General features: G+C 38.5%; 1 protein-coding gene across 1 annotated transcript; it reads right to left on the bottom strand.

The window, feature by feature from the left end:
• Nucleotides 1-958: 958 nt before the first annotated feature.
• Nucleotides 959-19,374, bottom strand: phactr3b (phosphatase and actin regulator 3b). Its single transcript, XM_077725913.1, has 13 exons — nucleotides 19,095-19,374; nucleotides 13,577-13,735; nucleotides 13,398-13,469; nucleotides 12,930-13,079; nucleotides 12,644-12,844; nucleotides 12,353-12,560; nucleotides 12,030-12,220; nucleotides 10,891-11,044; nucleotides 4,042-4,097; nucleotides 3,258-3,319; nucleotides 2,989-3,129; nucleotides 1,785-1,861; nucleotides 959-1,519 (listed from the first exon to the last, which is right to left on the bottom strand). The coding sequence occupies exons 1-13, from the start codon at nucleotides 19,201-19,203 to the stop codon at nucleotides 1,504-1,506; spliced, it is 1,596 nt and encodes a 531-aa protein (XP_077582039.1). The 5' UTR covers nucleotides 19,204-19,374; the 3' UTR covers nucleotides 959-1,503.
• Nucleotides 19,375-19,618: the final 244 nt, after the last annotated feature.

A 19,618-nucleotide genomic window follows, 5' to 3' on the forward strand; every position in this document is an offset into this window, starting at 1 on the left:
ATGTGTGTATTGTGTGTGTGTGTGGGGGGGGGGGGTTGAGGGTATCTTGATGTGATAAAGTCGTACATGAGATAAATAAATTATGTTTCCTAAATTCAGACAAAAGAATGAAGTAGTTGTTGCATCTTTTTTGGGTGCTCGGACGTTTAGTCGCCGGTCAAATGGTGACAGAGTTTACTGTTGAAGCCAGCTCTCAAAATTATATTTATGAAAGAGTTTAATATCTAAGAGAGAGAGAGTTTAATATCTAAGAGAAATAGTTTAATATCTAAGAGAGATAGTTTAATATCTAAGTACATTGGACCAAAAGACCGGCGACCAAATGTCCGGTCACGTTTTTTGTTGTTGTTAATGTTTACTTTGACCCAAAGGTCTTAACCCCATTTTTTCTTTTAGACTTTGGTGTCAGCTATCTTATACTATCAGTTGCACGAGAATAGGTCCTCCATCAGAAAGTTTCCATGAGAGCTACTGTACAAATAGTATCTGCTCTGAATTGCCAATGGCCAGCGTTTATGCAGGGAATCTTGGAATAACCCCTTTTAACTAAAAACTCATTGAGTCATAAGGCTCCATAGGTTTTTGGCTATTGTGGTTATGGCCCTTCACGCTTAGCTTAGAGTTAATGCCTGAAACATGAATTGAAAGTGGGAATGGTTTGTGTGACCAAGCTACCATCTGTACACTTTCTATTGCCAAGGGAAAAGTGTGATTCACAAGAAAGGTTTTGAGAAAATGAAGTCAAAACTGCCCAGCCAATTAAAAGTAAACTAGTGAGATGTTGCCATACAAGATTTCACAGCATGTGATATTATTTTTTTTTTTGATAGAGGACAGTGATATTTGTTTATGATTCATGAATGATCTTCAAAAAAAATATCACTTCACTCTTGTTAAAATGACATTTTAAGGCTATGACATTTAAAATTAATTTAAAAGCATAACTCCAACAAAGAGCAATCGTTTTTTTTTTTTTTTTACAAATTGAAAACCTGTATTGTGCAGAGAATAAATAGTGCTTACAAAGGGAGGTACACTCTTGTACACAGACAAGGTTGATTAAGAACATTGACGCTGTCGATATGAAACTCATCATCAATTGAACCAGTGAGTCAGACACATTACGGCGAGGTGACGTCTCAAACGACAGTGGGATAGGGCCACTGGGCCACATGCACCTTTCCGCCCCATCTCCATGGCGTTAAAAATAAGGATTTTAAAATAGTCCGTCCCTTCAGAAGAAAGAAAAAAAAGCTCTTAGACTGTAAATCTTCCCATTCTTCCAACAAGCTCCTAAATGTCCACGAGATGCTCCTGTGAGTAGATCTTTCTGCGTTTCGTCCGTCGACTCGTGGCCCCATTTCTAGAGACATAGCCTCCAAAGTTTGCTGGAACCCAAATATCAGGACACCCACTGACTGTGGGCCGCTACACTAGAAGACTCTGTGCAAGGTCTTCACTGACTGAACCAAATATCAGCAACTCTTCACAGAAGAAACCTTGCTAAGGCCGGTGGAACCTGAATATAGGGCAAAAAAAAAGCGGATTAGTGTTTTCTTATCCATTTTTATACTGGAATCCCCTCAACCAGGAGCTCTGTTATTACCCCAAAGGAATCAGGAAGTAGCCAATGCCTTTGGTCAAGAAACAAGAACAATTCCTGATAATCCAGAAGGTATTTAGTTGTCTTAAATACGCAAATTATGAACAAAATATGTCCATTGGAGTGGTGTAAAAGAAACACAATATGACAAAATAAAAAGCAGTAACATTGACATACAAACCTTGTCAGGTGTTTACTTGAAGAATGGACCTCCATCTCCGTACTCTTGAACTCGTTCAGCTCTTTACGGATTGCTGCCTGGAAGACAAAAGCCCAATTCAGAGCGAGTCCCTTTACGCAAGATTTCCTTTTGACACATTACGCAAGTTTAACAACAAAGGGGTTTACAAATGGTTTGACGCTTAATGAGGACATTATAAAACTAGGGACGACCCGATTGCATATTTTCTGCATGCGAGTCGAGTCCGGGTCAGCTGATTTTATGGATCTGATGGTACCATCCGATTGCACCGAAATGTATTACAGTATGAAAAATAGCGCATTCCCCCCATTAAAACAAAGTAATCCAACATTTTTTTTCCCCAATCAGTTATGCAGCACAAGATAAGGTTGCAAAAATACATTGAAATAGTTTGTTGTCATAAATTTATATGTGAAAAAATAGTCCAATGTGATGAAGTGAGCTCCCTTAATTGTTATTTTCTCAACTTTTATGCTCTCCTTCTTCTGAACGCTTGTTTCACTCATGTAAATAAAAATATATACAGCATAAAACCAGATAAACTAATTCCGATCCTCGAATTTTTACGTGGTCGGGCCTGAATTACGATCATTCAATCTGATACGGGACACATTGACACAAAACATTAGCATTATAAATTTATATTTGAGAGATTAAGACCGTAAACCTTTTCCTCATAGGGATCATAAGTAAACTGCATTCTAGTTCATCAGACTTTGTGCAAGACGTGAGGTCAAATAATCTGTTGATTCTCAATTATCTATTATGTTATCTTTACTTTTCAAAAGTGACACGTGATATTTCATGCAAGTAATTAATGAGCAACTACCATTTATTACTAGAAAGACAAAAAGCAGGTCAATGTTGATTGTTGTTTCCATATTGATAAGACACGTGTTGACAACCTATCATTATGAACTGATGTAGTATCAGCAATCATTTAGAGATTTTTAATAATATATTAAAAAGTTGTATGTAAAATGTAATCTGACACCATTCATTTTTATAATCAGAATATTTTACTGAAATCATTCAACATATTAGTATTAACTTGTTTTATTTTACTCGTGGTATTATTGAATTCTACATTCAAAAATATGGTTGTATGATCCATGTACTTATCAGTATAATTTCATTATAGAAAGTATGCCACAATCAGTAATACGTAGTGTTTTCTGTCTACCTTGTCAGCAGCTGACAGTCTGGTCCATGGCTTGTCTGCCCGCCTGTCATAGTCCTGAGCTTTGGCCACTTCCACATAATCACTGAAACGAATGAGAATTTTTCTGTCCCGTAGCTCATCCACAGTCGGTCGCTGGTTGAGCTGTACAAAGACACATTTTTTTTAGTCCATTTCTGTCATTAATGCTTCTCTATGCTGTCGAAATCTGCAAACGTGAGTCCAATACTGTTTTTAAAAAAGAAAAACACTTAATAAATGCAACTACATACCTTTCTGTTTAGGCGTTGCTTTATTTCTCGCCTCTCCTCTTGTTCAGTCTGGTCATTTCTTTCTGTTGGTGGAAAGAGAAAAGTGATTTTTTGACATATTTTTCCAAAAGTGTTGTACGTGAAGTCTTCACATTTCGGAATTGATTTAAATGGCTGGTACTTTAGTGAAAATTAATAAGTGTTTATTGGACATGTTTTTCCTCTCTTTTGCCAAATAATGTCACTAATATGGCATTACAATTGAAGAGACTTCACCAGAGCAAAGTCCAATCGAAGGACACAAGATTGGGATGGCACAAGCAGCTGTTCACAGGCTCACAAGTGGCCAGTCTGAGTTAAGATACAGCCAAACACGTGTTGAACTACTTCATTCCTTACATCTCTTAAGTTTCAGTATCTAATTTCATCATAATGTGACACATTTAATCTCTTTGGGAATATTCTATAGTTCATCCTTTTACATGACACAAACAACAAAGCTTCATGAAATTCACATTCAGTCCTTTGTGGGTTTTTTTATTCATTTGAATGTCATTAAATTAGTTTTATTAACATTGAATTATTTCATAGATGTTTTATCATATGAAAATAATAAAAACATATATTAAAAGACTAAATATACAATACTAATTGAAAATATTTCTTTATTTTAGATGACCAAAAATAGACGTGAACCCTATATAGAGAGTTAAACTTCTTAAGTTCTTTTATTATTTTTGAAAAGCTGTCCAACATCTCTGAAAGGGTTCATTAACTGATCATTTTGAATGTGCTTGAAACTCACGCTTTAAGATGTTCCGACTTTCCAGCTCCTCCACGGCAGGCCGTTGGCTTAGCCTCCTGCGAAAAAACACCAAAATCACGTTCTGGACCATTTTGCCTCCAGTTGGTCTCTCAGTTCAAGCTGCACTTGAAGTGTGTGCGTCTCCTTCTTGCACAGTCCCAAAATCCACACATCCACCTGTCCTTTTCACTGGACCTCACTAAGCTCTTGAAATGTTTACGAATCCACATTGGAGCAAACTCAGACAAATCATGCCAGATTTCCCCTCCAGCTCACTTAACATTTGAGTAATTCCCTTTTAAAGAAGTTTGGTTGAATATCCTGGAAACAAAAAAAAAGTTGATAAGAGGAGAAGGTTTTTTTTCTCCCCAGTGCACGAGTGACTGGGGGATGCTGATGAGTTCTGAGCGGAGTGCGTGAGCGCAGCGCACGCCGGCGCCTTTGTAGCCCACAGGGGAGGGGTGGGACACGCACATTTACGCACACACTCTCTCACGGGCATGCACATGCTCCCTTGGGCATGTGTTGCAGTACATCATATAACAGATCAATAGATGCCAATGGAAATAATGGAATGGTGGTAGGGAATGATGACAATTCTAAAGCTCATGACTTTTGGAGGTCCCTACTCTATAAAGTGACATTCTTTTTTCCACTTTGGACTTTTATTTCTCATGTTTAAGTGTTCATGTGTGTCCAAATGATTACTAATCACACCCCTAACAATGACAGTATGTATAGTTTGTGTGTCAAAATTCAAGAGATCACGTGAAAAAAACACAACTGTTATAACAGGTCAATTGTTAAACATGACCTTTCAACAAATCCACGATTCATGAGTCAGCATTCCACGTCATCTGAACTTTAGCATTCCATACAATGTGTGAGATTAAACTATTGTTTTAAGGAGATCACATCACTACACGATGAACTCAATTCCACTAAAACCTTGTGCCACACACTGATAGGTCACAAACAGATCGTTCAACATTGCTTTAACACACGCCAAGAATATCAGAGCATCTGCAGCAAGGATCTCATTTGTCCTTTATATCACGTTTCCCATACAGATTCCTGACATTTTAATATAAAAGTGCACATAAAATCCATTTGATAACCTTGAACAATGCCCACCCAACACACCTAATGTTCACATATAAATATGATCATAACGTTGCATGTTCATGCATCTTCTTAAGTGAAGAAAAATCTTTTGAACCCAAAGACACACGCAGTTATATTGATTTCACATAATTCTCCAGACTCTAGGGGCCCATAAACGAGGAAGGGCAATGGATAAGATGAAGATTCTCAGAGCTAGTGACGAAAGCAGGGGCTTTTAAAATTGCATTTTCAATGAATGGAATTGATGTGGAGAGGTGAAATACGTAATATGCTGGCTTCCCTGATTAGACCAACATTATTTGTGTCTTTTTCAGGATAACAGCTATACTGCTATTGTTAGACTAGATCAGAATGTCATGGATCAATCTAACTATGGATATACAAGAGGTACTTATAAAATCCAGTGTTGATGTATTTACTCATTTGAGCTACGCAACAGTGCAAAATATTTACTTTAGATGTGTTGTGTTTGAAGATACATAACGAAAAAGAGGTGGGATTATGAAGGACAAATTTCTGCCTGTCTAAATCAAATGGTGAACATTCCTCAGGCATCAGTCACCCTTCTGTATACATCAGTGGAAATTCTACTAAAATCACTGCTGTGTAAACAAAACAAAACAAAAAATCACAGATGTGACATCAGCTGACTAGTCATTTTCTCCACTGGGACGGTGAGTTGGTATAGCACATTGAACAAATATCTAAAATAAGCTTTTGTGGCCTCAGCTGTGACTGGGAGCACTGAGGGCTTACAGAACACATGCACAGAGACAACATATTTAAAGAAGAGGATAGACAAAACTAAGTGGCGCCAGGCTACTTACTGTAGTACCAATTATGAGTGACTTGAAAAACTTATCACCACTTTGAACATGTGTATTTTTTTCATTTTACAGTGATCAATTTGGAAAAAAAAGACTGAAAACACTACAAGACTGAGTTAGACTCCAAATAAATTTTGATCACAAGCTCCTGCAGCGATGTGTGTTCCCCAAGTATTCACCTACCCTATTTGTCAGAGGTAAAAGCTCCCTGTTTGTGAAATGACCTCACCATCACGTCAAAGAAATGAGCCTCCTCGAAAGGCAACGCCTGATGCGAATGTCAGGACATCCAGAGTGGAGGGCAGCGGGATAATTCAGGCTGCTTCTACCCATTGAGGTGTGTCCTAATGCCTCGCTCTTTCCTCCTCACTATCACAGCCTGAGGAGAATGTAGGGGGGGGTTGCACCCTTGGAAGCAGACCAGGCTTGGCAATGCAAGACACGAGGGCTAGTTTTGGTTGAGATGCCATAAAAGATTAAGGAAATCTCTTTCACCGCAGCCTACCAAAACGGAAGTGTTTATGCAACGTCTATGCCAAAAGTGTTGACCTGGAATTCATGGATGAGATTCAGGAGTTTTTGTGTTGAATGATGCTCTGAAACTTGCAGTGTTCTCTTTTTAAAAAATGTCATGAACTTCTGTTTTATCATGATAAATTCTACTGAAATGCTACTGGAGTTCCCTCTCCTCCAAAGGTCTCCCTACATGGCGTTGACAGATTTAAAGACCAAGTTATGAAATATACAAATCAATTTCTTGCTCCAGACTGCTGTTTTAGTCTTAGATGTCTGCCCTTTATCGAATGGCCACTGGTAGAGCGTGGATCTTTGGAAGTCCAATTTCCCAGCGGGAGCAGTGTGTGAAGGTGACTTCAAATAACCATGTTCAGCTTTGAACATGTGCCCAGTTGACGGAATGACAATGTCACATGCGGCATTTGAAAATAAAGTGCATCGTTTTACTGTGACTTTATTTAAACATCACAATTTGAATGCCCTAATCTAGTGTAAAATGTGAATCCAAACTTCTCTGATCCAGCAAAAATAGCATTTCTTTCATCACACAAGATAAGGTTGAAACATGTGATATGTTCCCCCAAAACCACACCCTTATTGCAATAATGTCACAGTTAGATATGACAACCTTTCTTGAACCGCATATGAATTACAACATAGGTGATCACCACACAGTGTAATCCCTCACTATAATTGCCCCATGTATTTCTAGACCATCAACTTGTAATATAGGATAAGAAGGAATACATTGATCCTGAGAGGTAATCGTGACTATATCTCTGCAAATGCTCTTTAACGGAACACAGACAGTTTGATCTGAGAGGAAATGGTCCGAGAGGTTGCGATCTCTCATTAACAGGAAACAGGCCCAAGGGTGAGGGAGAGCGCAGCTGTGATCTACATAACGCATCGATTATCGCTATTGCCTCTGCAGCACTTGGCTAAATATAGAAGCAGAGGGTTCCCTTCTGCTGTCCTAAAACAGCCCTACTGCTTTGCCTTCTGTTGGGAAGTGCGTATGATAAGTATGATAAATCAATGAACCCAACTGGCCAAACACCATTGGGTGTATTGCGTCATGGGACATTGGCAGAAGCAGATTAATTATGTTACATTATTCTGTGTGTAATTTTCTATGGCATCTGGTATCTCTGTCATTCTGTAATGTCACTCACAAAAGACAAAATGAATTGGTGGTACACGCAAAAGGCGTCCTTTATTTTTTTTGTGGTTGTTCTTGCTCACGAAATGGAACTTGTAGACTGAGCACATGGCCAGGAGGACAGAAAAGCTAGCAAATGGTGCATCGAGCCCACATAAAAGCATGCCTCAGCTGTCCTCCACTCTGCCTCAGTCGAGTAGTTTGTCAAACAGTGGGTTGTACTGTCAGTAATGCTCAGCATTGAGCTGCATGTTTGACACAACGTGGCTGCTGGGTGAGCTTTAACCACCAAAGTAAAGACACATCCTGCCTCCAAACATTCCAATTCAGTGAGAATTGTCACACTAACACCAATGAAATCTGGAGTATGCTGTATGTATTAACATTCAGGTGTCAGAGTCGTGTTGTTACCGTTGTTATGTAATATTACACATTCCAAACTTCAGCATTAAATTTGAATCAGAAAGTGCTTGGTCACTGTTTTGTGGCACTGCACTTGCTCAATTCTATGACTTCATTTTAACCCTTAAAACTAACGCAGTACAGTTAAAAAAATACTATTTTACATCCTTATTTTTCTATTTATCCCCTTTACCAAGTTATATTTAAGGAAATCACACAATATTTGTATAAAAGGGTAACCAAAACAACAGTGTGTGTTTATTTTAGTAAAAGTAACTATTATGAATGTACTGTACATAATACTGCACTTAACACCGAAGAGACTCAAAGTTATTATATTGGGATTTCATAAAAATTTAAAAGCAAACACCACTGTAATGTCACGTCTGAGCTAAAGCAAAAGTCAGGAAATTTACATAAACGTAATATAACTGAGCTGCAGGGATGTAGCCCATTACAGGTCACTGCTCCGCCCTTTATCCTTTAACAATCATTATAGAAACGACCCATAACCTAGCACCCCTGCTGCCAAACCTCCCCCTTATGTCACATAATTGATCACATCCTGTGTGTATGCAGTCAGGGTTATTTACATAATCCGTTTATAATGATTAGGAATGGAGTTGTTTTTCTTTGCAACTAAAATGCTTTCATGACAAATTCCTGGCATAAGTAAATGATGCATAATGTCTATTATCAGTGTGTGTGCTGTTCGCGTGTGTGGGTGGAGACCACATGGAATTCTAACGTCACAAGCATCAGATGCACGCGCAGCTATTGGTGCCATCCAGATGGACACGCAGCTGTGAAATGCCTTAGGTGAGGGTGTGTGAACACTGCACATGGATATATGTGTGATGCCAGGCACTGAGAAGCTCGCAGGTATTATTTGTTACGAATGTCAATCATTTCTCTGGAAGAACAATAAGTGCAGCACGTTTTTCGTGCTTACTGTATTGATTATTATTTTGTTCCATTTGGCTTGTGTACTCTGTATAAAGTGTTATATTCTTCTTCTGTTTGTATTCATGATGTTTGACAACATTCACAAAACATTCAAAGCAATTATGTTACATTTTGTCCCTTATTTGTAAAATCAATCTAGAATCTATATACATGTGCTTCATTCCAACACATATTACTATAACTCACAGGTGTCAAAGTGCCGGGCTGGGGGCCAAATCTGGCCCGCCGCATCATTTTGTGCGCACGTGAAAGTAAATCATGAGTGCTGACTTTCTGTTTTAAATGAAGAGTATAAATGTATATTTAATTTCCTGATTTTCCCCCTTTTCAATCAATAATTGTAATTTTTAATTCATATTTTCTGTATTTTTAGTTCAAAAATCATTTTGTGATATCTAAAAATATATATCTTAAAAAAGCTAAAATAAACTGAATATTCAACCCGAGTCTGACACCCTTTCTAGGACTCATATATAGGGAGAAGAAGCTAAATAGATTTTCATAGTCCAAGTACTGATTCATTTCAAGGCACTCAGGCTAGAAGAATGTAGAATAAGCTCTAGAAACATTCCATTATTGCAGCTCCAAAACTAATTATATTGACTACATGCATTGTAATCAATTTTCCTAGAAACTCTACTTTAATACTGTTCCTAGAATTACATGAATGTTAACCACTTGTACTAAGCGTTCCTTGTAAGAATGTCTCTCCAGTGTTCAGACAGACTACTACTCTGTCCCGTGATTTCATTACACAAGCAACAGTCAGCGCACCAACGTGAAATCTAAATCCAAGAATTGTAATAAAAATTTGCCACCACAGAGATAAAGAAAAAAGTATCCATATCACAATCCGAAAAAGTATTTTAACAATTAACTATATATGAAGATTTTCTAATCGATACACAGCCAATTTTATGGGTTTGTCTCCATGACCACAGGTGTACATGTGTTTGTCCTTGCGATTAATTGGGAGCCATTTCAACCCAAATCACAAGCAGAAAGTAGGTCAAACATGAATGAATGCACTCTAAAGGGAACAGAGCGAACATGCTTGATGGCTTAGCTTTTGATTTCAAATTCCTGATTAAGCAATTGGAAGAAAAACAGACATATTTTAGGATCTGGCATATGAAAAGTCTGCTATTATCACTTATAGAGATAGTAGGTGCTAATGTGCTTGAATCATCTATATAGTACTTTCAATCTGACCCGACTAGTGCAGTGGGTGGGCGCACTGTCTCCCCTCCCAGAGCATTGCATAACATTGTCAGCACACACTGTACTTCTCACTAACAAACTAACCTGATTTAACAGCAAATCCTATTAAAGTCTCCACAGTAACCGCATATTGCTGTTTATGTAACACACAATTTTGATTAGGTTGCATTCCTGGATTTCCGAAAATCCTCTTGTACTTTCTACAAAACACTAGATCCCAAAAATAAGCCACTACATAAGTTCAACCATTTAAAACTGTGTTTCCATTTAAAATTGAACAAATCATTGATATTTTATAATGCAATTAACCTCATATTGTTTTATCCATTTTTAAAGCCATCTTCTCCTGGCCAAAGTAATAAAGCTTAAAAAAAATATGCTTTTTTTCAGGTTTAGTGAGCATTCCATGGTTTTTAGGCAACTTCAGTGACTTTGTTAAGATGAAAATCTATATTGTGTCACATATTGATTGCCCCCTCCAAACATATTTTAGCGATGAGTTGATATAAAATGATGAAAAGGTGGACACACAGACAATAATAACCAAGACCACTGAAAATAATATGACCCCCATTGGAATATGTGCAAGTACTGATGGTAAGAAGATTCTAGGCCACACATTTGACTCACTTGGCTAACTTCATCTCGATCTGTTGACGAATCGCCTGGCGCTCCTGGTCACTGCGGACTGGGAAGATGTTGCGATCCTCCAGCTCTTGCTTGCTTGGACGGTTTCGGAGCTTAACGGCCAAAAGCTCCTTCCTCATCCTGCGTGGGAGCGTCCCTGAACACACACACACAGGTAAACAATAAGTCATCATAAAAGGTTGCAGCTATAATGTCATTTCCCCATTGGCAGGCTATTCTTGAAAGTAGGCCACTTAGCTTTCAAATATTGCATTAAATTAGTAATATATTGTTTAATTGCTGTGTAATAACATTGGGAGTAACGCAGGACCTAATCATGGTGGAATTTTATCATAATTAATAGATGAGTAATGGTTGCAGACAACAGAGGGCGCTGTACTCCTTTCAAGCACTTGTTTCTATATCAGGGGTCATCAAGTCCAGTTCTAGAGGGCCCCTATCCTGTTTGTTTTTCAAATCTCCCTCCTCTACCACAACTGAATGAAATAACCAGGTTTTTTAATACTTAGTCAGTCATGTGTTTTATCCTAAGAAAAAATCCAATGCTGTCATCTACCACCAGTTTGAATTTCAAGGTGACTACAATGCAAACACGGTTGCATTTGCAGAATGAATATCTTGTTCTGGTCTTCTACTGATTCCTCATGTACATTATTGTGGATTGATTTAAAAAAAAAACATTCCAAATGTAAATTGTAAAGTATGAGAACAGGCTATAGAACTGTTTAACCCAACCAAATGATTACTTCAAATTCCATACCATGTCATTTCTCACCTACATCTTAATTCACAGATCATAAAATGCATTGTAATGCTGTACTAATGGCCATCATATTGCATGCAGCTATACCAAGAGCCTTCCACCAAAGCATTATACACATGTTGGCTGTGTGCTACTTTGCACTACTGACCTACAACATGACTTTAAAAAATTAGGCCACCGCAGCAGATGTTGGCACGCCTCTAAAACTTAACATGACTAAGTCTGGCACTGGATGGACTCAGAGTAAATACTGTAGAAATCAGCAGAGATTACGCTGCCTCACTGTCCAATGATGGAGTGTCAGACGTTAGCTGGCTTTGTTCGTGCACAACGAGATTATGGTAAATACTTGACGTACCAGAGATCACAGACTCATTCCAGCTGTCCGGATCACTCAAGTAGTCGTCCAAACGACGGTTTTCCTTGTTTTCATCCGACTGCTTCTTGGTCTCCGGCTCATCAGTGGGCTCCCTCTCCGTGCTAGATGTGCGGGATAGGCGACCATCTAATCTTCGTTTCGGAGATGCACGCACTTCCTTCATTTGGAAGCTGAGGTTAAACAAGAAGTCTCATTCAAAATGTACCAAGTACTATCACATCCTATTACTGTATGCACAGTAATACCAGGACATGTGTAATGTTCCTGTGAGTCCAATATAAAATAAAAAAAACATGTCCAACCTGTCTTGTCTATGTTTGGTTGCCAGCGCACGGTGCAGTTCTTCGATTATGCAGCTAGTGGGAAGTTGAGAATGGAGTGGGCCAAGATGCGGGGAACCAGTTGGTGTGGACATCCGGCCTCGTAAGAGAGAGCCATGTGGATCTTTAGGAAGTGTGAAATTCCTGGGTAAGGTAGCTGGAGATTTTTTCACCCGTACTGGTGGTGCAACTGGGAAAGCAAAAGAGCCAAGATTAGATTTATGATAAGGAATGTGGAAATTCTCTATTTTTTATAAAAATATGTTAACTCACCATCTAGACTGCCCAGTCTGGTGAGCACTTTCACTGGCAAGTTAGGTCCTGGAGGTGTGCTGGCACGTCTGCGAGGATGAGGAACTTCCTTTTTGCAGTCAGACGCCTCCATTCTCAAATGCCCATCACAGTGGTTTCCATCTTCACTTGGACAGTGGTCTGACTGAATTGTTGACTTGCAATCGTCAATTATATCTTTCACTAAATGTAACAAAATGAATCATTTGAGTCATTTCTGTCTCCACAAATCACATGTTCTGTATCTTGGACATCTGTGTTCCCTCACCTGTCATCCCTGCTAAAGCATCCAGATCATTGCATGTGTTCTCAGTGCTACAAGCCTGTGACACTATTGCATGGTCATCTTTTTCATCTCCTTCGGAGTGATTTAGAGTGTCTGTATCTTCACTGTTACCTCCACAAGCAAGGTCTGAATCTGCATGCAAAAATAGGTTTTGATTTATGTTGGTATCCTCTGGAAAACACAAAATACTATAGTCATGATACTAAAATGTTCTACTCAAGATTAATACTAAAAAAAAAAAACTAACTCCCAGTTTGGATATTACTATCATAAGTAGTGCAAAAAAATCCAGTGATCTCTGATAGCACACAAAACAAATATAAATGAATGAAACTTCAATATTTTTCCAATCAGCTATCCTACTCAGATACAAAATTTCAGAATCGATATTTTGTACTTTTTGATATTAAAAGCAACCCCACAAATGAACTGTCTCTCTTATTTTTGTACCTGTCTCCATCCTTTCGGCGTTCTCTTTGAGGTCATCTCGCTTCTGTCGCACAGCCACCTTTTTATCCACCACTAAAAAAAAAGAAACTACTCATTAATGTAAATAAGTCAAAGTTTACATAAAAGAAAACAACATACAGAACCACCTTCGAATGAAAGTATTTAAGACCTGTATTTACCCGTCGAAGGCTTTAACTTCTCATTTTTCTTTTTCCTCCATTTCCACGGCTTGAAGATCCGACCCAGGTTGGCCAGCTTACTGTTGCGTCTTACAGGGGGTGTACGAACCCCTGAAACCAGGCAGCCAGATTGCAGCACTCTTTGTTGGTCCATCATGTCTTCAAGATACAGAAAAAGCAGACAGTGGAGGTCTAAGAACAGGCTTTCTTCTAATTATTATTCTTATTACTTTCAGTACATGTTTTGAATTAGTGTTATCCTTATTTGTGTTCCTGATAATATGACACTTGGATAAGAAAGCTGGTTTGCTGAGAAAAAATCAAGTTTACAAATGATCTACTTCAGTTAGAATAACTGCAGTTTTCTGTTAGAATTGGATCACCAGTAGCTGTCCCTGCACTTGTTAGCTGTGCTTCACAAGATAATTGATCACTGTACTGGATCCTTAAACTGACTATGGTACTGCAATGAACACCAGTGAGAACAATGTTCCTCTGAGAACAGACAGAAATAGGCACTCCTACACAGTCTGGCTCTGAATACGTACTGACACCTCCTGGGAGCTTACAGCTGAGTTGTGGGCTGTGCAAGTATCGCTCTATGAATTTTTTGCTTTTTTTTTTACTAATTTATAAATCCACAAAAGAATATTTCCACCGATCATCCCCAAGTGCAAGCTAATATTTTCATAGACAGTGAATTGCTCAACTGTAAAATGTGATTAAGTCATCGTAAGGGTTCATTAATAATTAAGAAATGATCAAATAGTTCAAGTAGATAAACAAATAAGTTTCCCTATCCCTGTTGACGAGAAGAATGTTTTGATGAAAACGTGCAAAAGCGCTTCCAGCTTTTCCATCTATCTCCCCCCCCAAAAAGATGATAAAAAAATATGTCAACCCCACCACCTATCATCTTTGAATTATGGTCATGACATATATATTGGGAATTCTGAGTAATATAAAGCTCATCGACAACCAACAACCAGAAGCAGGTCAACTACCCAAGCAATGTCTGCCTTCATACGAGGCGGTAAAGAATTCAGGTCAAGCGTGCAGTAGCTATTACCACACGCACAGGGTCAGGCTGTCGTTGTCATAGTTACCACGTTGGATGCTGCAGAAAAGGCCCTGGGAGGCAGAGAATCACCACAGCATGAGGAATAGGGAGTTGCTGGGTGGATGGGAGGGCTGTTGCCACACAGAACGACTGAAAGGTGCAGCCAATCACAGTACGCCATATAATAATGCATAATGTAAGCCATTCTATTTTTAATTTGCAAATTTACTTGAAATATTTAGTTGGAACTGTAAGACGCTTGCATTTTTCTTTGAGCACAGTGAGGAGATAAAAAGCACCAATGAAAAACCAGAAAAGGAGTATAGTACTACCAACAGCCGGGATGAGCGATCCCTAAGATAACAACAATAAGTATATATGTATAATTTATATGCACATAATGTTACTTCCGATTTACAATCTACTAAATCTATGACATTTAAAAATGTATCGCAGAAAAGCACAAATGGATAAATACAATCACCAACTTTAATACTTTAAACTCATTGCAACCAACATGAAGCAGCTAGTATAACTAAATAGAAGTAAAATTACAAGAATTTCAGTCAATATCAAGCAAATGACATTTTCTAAAGATGAAACTTACGCAGAAAACGGTGCACCGTTATTCTCTTCTGTCTTGGAGTTGCAGCAACAAATAAATCCAACAGTCTACACAGAGTAAACAGATGAATGATGGAATACAGCGGAACAGCGTGAAAAGCTGCTTTCACTGTGATGGGGGGGCTTGAAATCAGGAGTAAGCAGGGATAGTGAACGCGCCATGTGGACCCCGCCCCTACAGCCGGGAGGGGGCGAGCAAACTAAAAGCCCACGGCAGTACGCATACACGACTGAAGCACTTGACACTTGAAAAATCCTACACTATATGGGTCATTTCTCTACCGTCAAACTAGAAACTATAGGTCCAAAAGTTATAATTATTCTTTGATGGTCATTAAGACAGGCTGCCGATTGGTTACCGCCCCGGGCCTCACAGTTCTGAGGTCGTGGGTTTGATCCTAGGTCGGTTGTGTGGAGTTTGCATGTTTTCTCAAGGCTTGGGTGGGTTTAATTCGGGTGCTCCAGTGTCCTATCACATCCCAAAAGAGCATGTTGATGGGATACTAATGTGGTCAGTAACTGTTTTGAAATGAACGGTGTTCGCATTCACCTAATGATGAATTATTCAGACAACATTACTGGATGTGTAAACAAAAGCTTTGCGGTTCTATATTGATTCTTACAAGGGCCACTCAAATATTAACAGCACAGGAAAGCTGAGTACATCACAGATGATAAAAGTCAATGGTTGTATTTGTCCTCTGGGATATAAGCCGTAAGAAAATAGCCACAGAGTACTTTGTGAACATGGATTTCATTCAACATTCACAAGGCTCAATTTAAAACTGTGTCAACAGAAATTGACAACCGGTTCATAAAAACCTGACAGAAGACTAGAAGATGAATAAGGGCAATAAACACTATGGCACTGCACTTACTCCAGCCATTCACTCTCTGTATTGCTTAACCAAGCAAAATTCAAGACATAGTCACCTCATTTAGTATTCACTCGAAACCTTTTGACAAGGAAGCTAATTTAAATCATCTACATGACACCATATACAAATCAGTTTGTGATTTAAACTTATCTTGACAGGCAAATGTTCTCCATTACAATATACTGCAACAGTACACTGCAAGGACAGTGCAACAGGCAGTTAAATAAACTTCTAACTGTAATATATTGACATCACAGTCAATTTTTCAGCAAGACTAAAGTAATCGACCGTATTTATGCTTTTCTTATTCTGCTGACATTGCACTGAATCTAAACATCAATGGTGAGATCTTTCAGCATTTTTATTTCACGATGGATGGTGGATAGAACCATCCGGGAGTGAACAGAGAATTGCCGATTAGATCAGCAGTATTTAGAGTGCTCAGTTGTGGAGTAATTTATAGTCAAATACTTTAGAAATAACTGCAGCACTCGGGTATAATATGTCGCTACTGTTACTTATTGATTAAGAGCATTATTTGATTGATCATTTTATGATTTTTTTAAACTGTTCATTTGAAGCATATTGTTGAAGCATTGGATGACTTACTGCATATGTAGTATTCACTACTTACTGATACCAGACTATACATTTGTTGGGGGAGGGTGAACAGATTGTTTTGTACAAATGGTTAAATAATTCAATGTAACAGGGTTGCTTATTCTTTGGCAGCTTTTCGACATAAAAGTGCTACAAAAAATGATTAATGATTCAAATTTGATCGCTAAATTTAATCGCAGTTTTGCAGTGAATCACAATCATTGAATGTATCATGTATCTTTATGTAATTGGGAGTGTATTTGACATGTAAATTCTTATATGTTGAAGATTGAGCTGTAATATTTCTTTGCATCGTTTCTATCGTACTATCAAAATTAAAAAAAAAAGCAAGAAGACTAAATTACATTGTGAAAATAATCTTGCCTCATGAGTGGGTTGTTGTCTCGGCAGGAGCACTCATTGTACGACACTTGGCATACAGACATAATGGCAGAGAACAACCCTTCATATTCTGTTGCATGAAGAAGCATCATTGTCCTGGTCTTTTCATTACATTTCTGGGATAGCTGGTGTAAATTCAACATTTTACTTGCGATGCAATGTTTGCAAGCACTAATGTTTTTTTTTTTTTACCAAGATAGTTCATTGTACATTTACACTGACATTGAATTGTAACGTTATGTGCTTGCAGCTTGGAGTAAATCTTACTGTATCTCTGGGAAACAAAGGTATTGTTGACAATGATCTCAGTCAATTTCAAAAAGTTTGATGTTAACGTGCCTGTGATTACTTGGTAACAATATGATGTTATTTGCACTATCATTGTAAATGATTTCATTTCAGAATGTGTTCATTGGCATGATAATTTATTATTTTACAAGATTTCCTAGTAAAAACAATTGATATATCTCATAGGTGCTGGCAGGGATACAGAATGATTAGCGTACGCGGAGATAACAGAATCGCACGTGACATTTTACTGCAGCATTGTCTTCAGCAACCCTCACTGCAAGTCATTGCATCCAGATGAAATTAGCTGCAGGCTCACTGTTAAGTTGACTTCGAGGTTGAAAGAATGATGCGTCATAGGGCAATTCTGCCAGTTTCATGTTATGTAAGCAAGACAGCCCTCACAAGGTGTCAAGTGCTAGTTTCAAAATGAAGGACAGCGACTCCACAGTGGCTGAGTCGTCTAAAACGTGCATCGGTAGTTCGAATCCCACATCTAATTCTCTATTGCCAAAGTGTCCTTGGGCAAGACACTGAGTTCTAATTTTCCACAAGTGGGCCTATCAGTACCTTACAAGCTGATGCCTATTGATGTAGAGCTGGGTTGGAGTGAACCTCTAAACATTCTGGGCACAGTGATAGGAACAACTTAGAATTATGAACCTAATGCACTGTGCATGTTTTGTTTTGTGATCAAATGAGAAAGAACCTGGAAACAAATATAAACTCAGAAATACACTGGTAGGCAGACTTCGGTATGTATGACCTTCTAAATGAGACATATACATTTATACAGTTAGTGGAACTGCATCTACCAAAATGTCAGGAAAATCTAGTTAGTCCAACTCAAATCTATTTTAAATCCACATATTACAGGCCACTATATCTCCCAGTAGGTGACATTGAACAATTAAAATCTAGTGTTTTTACACATTGTATTGTGTAACAGCATGTCCAGTAAGTGGAACAAACACCATGACAGCTTACGTTTAGAATGCCAAGCACTGCCTCTTGCCATTTATATCACCATGGAAACAACCAAATACACAAGAAGTACTCTCATCAGCCTCAACTTGACCTGCTGCAAGTAAAACCATACTGTATGTGTTTTTTTTGGAGTGGGATTGCTCTCAATGGTTAAAAATGAAATCCAAAATAAGCATTTTAAAAAGAAAATCTTTCATATGCATTATTTGCATTTTTCCATGTACTTCTGCAGAAATCATCACCATGGCTCATTAGAATGTGGCCTTAAAGACAGAAAATAACTTATGGACACTGGATGAACATACAACATTAGCTAAACTCATAATGAAATAAGCATTTAGATAAAAATGGTTTTGATTTGCCACCTCATTTTATTAATAACAATGCATTATACCAATTGAAGAGCCCCAGCTATTTTCTTTCAAACTAGTATAGGTACATTCTAAAAATGAGTATTGCACCATAGAGCTGAGAAGGGTTATTATCGGTAATGTCGATGTATATTTTACTACGTGACATTCACATTCTCCATTGAGCAATGCAGTTATGTCATTTGGCCGACGCATCACTCCACTGTGCACGATCCTCTAAATTAACCAACAGTTTCCATCCAACCTGCTAACGAAAGAACTAGCGAATAAACGACATTTATATACGTGCGAGTGTCACCTTCTCTTACCTGCTTGGTGCGCCTCACCCAGGCGGACCTCGGTGGTGCTGCTCGGGTCACTCTGAGATCTCCCTCGCTGTAATACGCAATCATCTTCCGAGCAGTCTGACGATGCCATGATTAAGAGAAGAACCCCCAAGTATTCGTTTGCAAGACTACATGAATTGACGAGGGCGATGCATTGATGGAGCTGGACCGGTGCGATGCTGCGGCGTGTGGTCCTCGTTCAGAAGCTGCGCGGAGGAAAGTCATCACGAGCGTCGCATCATGCCGCCTTCAAGTACCACTCGTGCACCCCCATCTACTTTGCAAGATTAACCGCTTCTTGTCAACAATTCAGTCCACGTTTCATAAAACACAGTTGCTTTTTTCAGTGTCAAATCTTGTCTACTAAATGTCGTGCAAAACAAAATTAAAGGACATTTTGGCTCCACGTTTCTTTTTAAATGGTCGTATAAACAGTATAACATGGTGCTTCAGGAATAGCGAGACATTCATTGTTTTCATTTGATATTTAAACACATTCTTTCACG

Source organism: Stigmatopora nigra, chromosome 10 (assembly GCF_051989575.1).
Source record: "Stigmatopora nigra isolate UIUO_SnigA chromosome 10, RoL_Snig_1.1, whole genome shotgun sequence".
NCBI classification, from domain to species: Eukaryota; Metazoa; Chordata; class Actinopteri; order Syngnathiformes; family Syngnathidae; genus Stigmatopora; species Stigmatopora nigra.